This window comes from Sesamum indicum, linkage group LG1 (genome assembly GCF_026168435.1).
Source record: "Sesamum indicum cultivar Baizhima isolate 11 linkage group LG1, ASM2616843v1, whole genome shotgun sequence".
Lineage (NCBI taxonomy): Eukaryota > Viridiplantae > Streptophyta > Magnoliopsida > Lamiales > Pedaliaceae > Sesamum > Sesamum indicum.
Window position 1 is genome coordinate 20,882,855 of NC_142657.1, and position 5,512 is coordinate 20,888,366.

The 5,512-nt window shown below is 38.0% G+C and overlaps 1 protein-coding gene across 2 annotated transcripts; it reads left to right on the top strand.

Annotated features, from left to right (window-relative positions):
* The first annotated feature begins 612 nt into the window (after positions 1–612).
* On the top strand, positions 613–3,250 carry IQD11 (IQ-domain 11). 2 transcript variants are annotated; one of them, XM_011089861.3, is made up of 5 exons: positions 613–906; positions 991–1,305; positions 1,596–1,811; positions 2,295–2,426; positions 2,511–3,250. In XM_011089861.3, exons 1-5 carry the CDS (start codon positions 832–834, stop codon positions 3,132–3,134), a joined length of 1,362 nt encoding a protein of 453 aa, XP_011088163.1. In that variant the 5' UTR covers positions 613–831; the 3' UTR covers positions 3,135–3,250. The 2 variants fall into 2 exon arrangements, with proteins under 2 accessions (XP_011088163.1, XP_011088170.1); XM_011089868.3 differs by having other exon boundaries at positions 994–1,305.
* The last annotated feature ends 2,262 nt before the right edge of the window (positions 3,251–5,512 follow it).

A 5,512-nucleotide genomic window follows, 5' to 3' on the forward strand; every position in this document is an offset into this window, starting at 1 on the left:
CGGGATTTTTTGTCTATTAGTATTTTAAAAAGGGATAAAATGTAATTAACCCATAATTTGGGTTTATAGAAAAATCATAAACTACATTTACTCAATGCAGTGACAATAGTGAAAATTGGTGAAATAAAATTCAATAGTTTTAAGTCAAACCGCATATCAAGTAACCCATAGCATATTCAATCTTGACTGATTATCTGGAGCTGCAAAGTCTGAATGAACATTAAATTAATCTTAAAACCAAGCTTCAAATATATGGGATCCTGTATAAATGCTATAAGGAACTTTTCGATGAACTAATCATATCTAGAGTCTATAGTAGGAGAATTATAATTGATGGATTTGTGCCGTAGCAACTTTTCATGATAGGGGACTGTATGGTTGATGGCAAAATGATCATGTATGCTCAAAGCATTTTCAACACAAATTTGAACACAGAAAACCAAAGTTGATAAATAAAAGATAGTTTGCAGGAAAGAAGATTAATAGGCCCCATGATAGCAGAAAGATTCTTATGGTATATATAATTCATAGTTTCCCTCCACAAACTAGACAGACCCTCACTTGTTCCACTCACTTTATGATGCAAGGCCCACGTGCCAAACACATGAAACTCATCATAGAAAAAGATGGGGTAAATGAAATTATTGAGGAGTAGATAAAAGATAGCAATTAAAGATGATGGTTCACTAAGAAAAGCTTTCAGTAGTACATGCATTTATTGGTACTATTTTCTGGTTCATATTAAGGAAGCACACACTATGCATACAGATCCAATGTTTGTGACGTAGGTTTTGTTAGTCTTGAAAATCTACTTTTGAGCAGTAGGCGCTCATGGCAAAGAAGAAGACATGGTTCAGTATGTTGAAGAGTTTCTTCGTTTCAGAACCGAATGAAAGGTTGGAGAAGGTAAATATGAATGATGATCTTTTTCAATTACTAATTGTAAGACATGTACCTGAAATGTTGTTCAATTTCTTGAAATGCTGCAAGAAGGATAAGCAAAAGAGATGGATCTTCCGATTGCTTAAGGTGAAACAGCTAGCTCCATTTTCTGCATCGACACCTGCAAGAGAAAGACTGTCATGGGAAGCAGCAGAACAGAATAATTGTGGGATTGTTGCAACGGATGCTACTGATGTGGGACAGGTACCAGTGAATGGTGAATATGCTCATCAACACGAGGAGTGTCAAAAATCTGCTGAAAGCCATGACCATGCTGATATCCCGCAGCCCTCTCACCAAGACGAGGGGGCATCTCAAGAATTGGCTGCCACCAAAATTCAAGCTGCTTTCCGCGGTTATCTAGTGAGTTTTTTTCTAAAAGGTTCCTCATTTTTGGATGGGTATCTTCCTGGTCAGGTGCTTAAGCTACAATTCAGTTGCAGCATTGTTGAAAATTAGACAAGTCACACTGAGGAATATTGTTGTGAGATGAACGCTCAACAGTGTCTTCAGAATGTACTATGTCAATTAAATCCACCACAAACTTGATCCAAGGCGTTTATTTTGACATAATAACTCAATTATGACATTTTCATGCACAACATAATATACACAGATGATATATTGTTCTACTATCTATTTTGGGGTTCCAGGCTAGGAAAGCGCTACGAGCACTGAAAGGAGTCGTCAAGCTTCAAGCTCTTATTCGTGGTTGGGCTGTTCGGCAGCAAGCTATCAACACCCTCAAGTGTCTGCAGTCCATAGTAAACATCCAGTCAGAAGTTTGCTCGAAGAGATGTGAAAGAATTAAGGACAATTCGCATTGTCAAGAATACAAGTCACAGGATTTTAGGGAAAAGGACATTAAAGTAAGTCGTTAACTGTGCTCTCCCGAGTATTCATATATTTACATAAGTAGATCGATGAGATATATGTATCAGCTTTTCTCTTTATATTAGTCTAGCCTTACCAATGAAAGAAAAGGGTAAATATCACCTGTTTCTTTGCCTTCAATGCCCTTTAGCCTGATGCTAACTAGGTAAAAGTTACTAGGTAAGTTGTTCGGAATATATACCTGGTAATATATTACCAGGTCAATGAGGATCACTCGTAAAGTGCAAGAAAAGTTTGGTAGAGATCACATTATTCATCACACATGCTGAATTTCATAAGCATGGGGCCACCGCCAACAGAAAAATCACCACACAGACAATTTCACCATAACGAGATATAGATTTCAGTTTCTCTTTGCTGCATTGTACTTATCAGTTATATAAGTATTGGACATCCTGTTATTCCATTGTCCATTGGCATCAAGATCTGATTATCAGCAATATTCTGCAAATCTGCAGGTTGATCTGAACAGCCAAAAGAGATGGGATGACAGTACATTGACCAAGGAAGAAGTAAAAACACTCTTTCTGAATAAGAGAGAGGCTTCGATCAAGAGAGAAAGGGTCAAAGAATACTACTTGAGCCACCGGGTGAGTTTCTTCTGTTTCACTTTTGAAGATCATTATAGAATATAAGTAACAAATGAATTGTCAACAAACGAGATATATTTCCAGAGATCAGCAGAAACAGAACGCGAGAAGGTATACGGGAGACGAAGGTATTGGTTAGAACAATGGGTAGATGCGCAGCTGGCCAAAAGCGATAATCCAGGGAATTTGAATAGAACTTCATCAGCAAATGCAAGAAATAGAGATGAAGTTGGTGGCGGCCTACCTAATTTAAGATATTTGCAAAAGCAATATCAAGCAGAAATCTCAGACTCTCCTACATATATCCCAAGAAGATCATATCATCATAGGAAGCAGCGGTCAATAGGAGATGATAGTTCATTTGCAGGTTCCCCTTCAATTCCTGCATACATGGCCTCCACTGAGTCCGCCAAAGCAAAAGCTAGATCACTGAGCTCACCAAGACTAAGGCCACTTAGTTTTGATGTCTGTTCTGAGATTACCTCTCCTTATAAGCATAAGCTCTCTCCTATATCATCTATTAATAGTGAGCTTACAAGCAGCAGTTGGGTTGGGAATCATATTAATTCCTCACAAAAATCCCCACGCTTGAAAGGTCTGGCTGGTCCTATAAAATCAACCATGAGCATAAAGGACCTCCGACTTCGGGGGATTTATTACCAAAATGGTATCGGCGTTGCAGATGATGCAAATCCTATGGGGAAATAAATTGTAGAAACTATCTACTTTTGGGTATTTACTAAAGCTTTATGTAAATTATTGAATTTTATATCTTATAATCAACAAAAGATGGAGTATGCTAGTACAGATTTGAGATTTCAAAACTGGTTTACAATCCATAAAGGTTCGATGAGTGAATAATGCCTGTTTATTTTTTAAAGCATCTATCTAACTTTAATTTCCCTGAAAAAGTCTTCAAGCATCAAATATACTGAAATCTGTGTACTATTTGGTGTTAAAGATTCTTCTTAGAAACTAACTCATATGCATAACAAAGCAACTATTTCATACAAGAACCAAACGCGGTCTTCAACATGAAAAGAGGATGTCCTGAGGACTGGTGAAGGGAGCAAAAGGACTCTGAATATACCTCTGCTCAAACTCTAAAGTAATTTTATCTCTACACGCAAATCACGATTTTGCTTTTATCACGTTTGAAATCTATGATTTCAATTGCAGGCCAGACCGCCATCCTAACGGTTCCTCAACTAACTCAACGGCACACCAGGAGAAACGCATAGGTAACTGAAGAACCTCCTTGATAACCATTCTAAAACACGAAAAAATAAGTTGGACGGCGTTAAAAATTCAAATATTTCTAGCAATGTTAATTTCCAAGTTAAAACATACTGAGCAAGCCTAATTAATTAGTAATCTTAAAGTGAGTATATTCTTTGATAAAACAGTACTTCTGAATATAATTAGAGCTAATGTGGAATGAAAAGAAGCCATAGATTCAAGTTAACTCCATATGGTTCATTACAAGGTTTGAATTTTACCATTGGAACTAAAAGTAGTTAACTGCTATTAAGCATGGACATGAATTCATGCCGCTTTCCAGCAACCTAGAGCTCCAAGGCTCTACATTTCTTTCATGGTTTTCTCATCATCCTCAGTTATTGCAAGGATTTAGATTCAAATCATTTCATCAAATGGAAGTGATTGCTAACATTTTTTACTCAAAACAAAAATTAACATTTATTTTCCTGTGTAGTTTTATCTGTAATTTCCTTTCAATAAATTCTAATCATGCAGTACAGTGCAATATCTTAAACTTCCTGAAGTATTTGTTAATGCTGCACATCCAACCTCATATAGTTCCTGACATATTTGGCATCTACAGATGCAGCCAGCACAACTATCGGTTCTTTTTCTTAATCATAATATGTTGAGAGTAGCCATGCTGAGAACACTTGCTGAAGTTAAGCAGAGGTTGAGAATGCATATTGATAGTTCTAGTTGCCATCTGTTCAAGCATTTGAGCATCTTCTTTTAATCTGCATCCTATCACCAACTTGCTTTGGATATCCCATTATATTACTTTTCATGTATATTTGTAAGCATGTTTTGTAACGCTACTTTCTAGTTTAGTAATTTATGGTCAAAGAAACTTAATAATTCTATGACAAGTGAATCAATTAGGTTGGTTCTCATGATTTATTGCCCTTGACAAGCTAAAAGTATCCAATTGCAATTTACCTTTCAAACTTTTGAGATTTGCACTAAACTTCCCAAAGTCTTAGAAAAGGAAACTGTGTCCTATAGAAAAATAAAGTTTGTATAACATTAACCTGAAAGTCAACATTTTGAGGGGTGAAAGTGCAATTTGCTCTTCTATTTAAAGATTCCTACTATATCTCCCGCTTTTTTTTATTTTTTTGAAAGGGACTTTATCTCCCGCTTCAAGAGCAGCCAAGCCATCACCTCTTGTTAGTATTAAACTAATGTAAAAGACAATCATTGCAGTATTAGACTAATTTCCACCACCATTATAATAATCCCACCAGCTTATTAATAACCTTTACCTTATCAAGTAGTCTAGTAATCTTGATTCACACTTCCTTTCGAAACCCTAACTCATAAGCGCAGCAAACATGGCAGCCCACAAAGTAACCCCAGTGCAGCACCCCTTCCAGAATTTCACGCAATCCCTGAAATCAAAGACCATTAAACCTCAGACAATAAAATGCATACGTGCAGTCAGACCTTCCACCGTTATCATCAGCTCAAAGTTGCGTGTCGCCGTAATAGGTGGAGGACCAGCAGGGTCCTCCGCCGCGGAAGCTCTGGCCTCCGGCGGCATTGAGACATACCTCTTCGAACGCAACCCTGAAGCAGCCAAGCCCTGCGGCGGCGCCATCCCACTGTGCATGCTGGACGAATTCTCGATCCCCTCTCACCTTATTGACCGCAAAGTCACCCAAATGAAGATCATCTCCCCCTCGAACCTTACAGTCGATTTTGGGAAGACCCTCAAGCCCCATGAGTTCATCTCCATGCTCCGCCGTGAAGTACTCGACAATTTCCTCCGCCTTCGGGCCAAGGAACGTGGCGCCACCCTCATCAAAGCCCTTGTGACAAATATA

Excerpts from the sequence above, each read along its gene's own strand:
- IQD11 (XM_011089861.3), top strand. The coding sequence starts at position 832 with ATGGCAAAGAAGAAGACATGGTTCAGTATGTTGAAGAGTTTCTTCGTT. Across the intron at positions 1,306-1,595 it reads CTGCTTTCCGCGGTTATCTA|GCTAGGAAAGCGCTACGAGC; the intron begins GTGAGTTTTTTT and ends TTGGGGTTCCAG. Across the intron at positions 2,427-2,510 it reads AATACTACTTGAGCCACCGG|AGATCAGCAGAAACAGAACG; the intron begins GTGAGTTTCTTC and ends ATATATTTCCAG.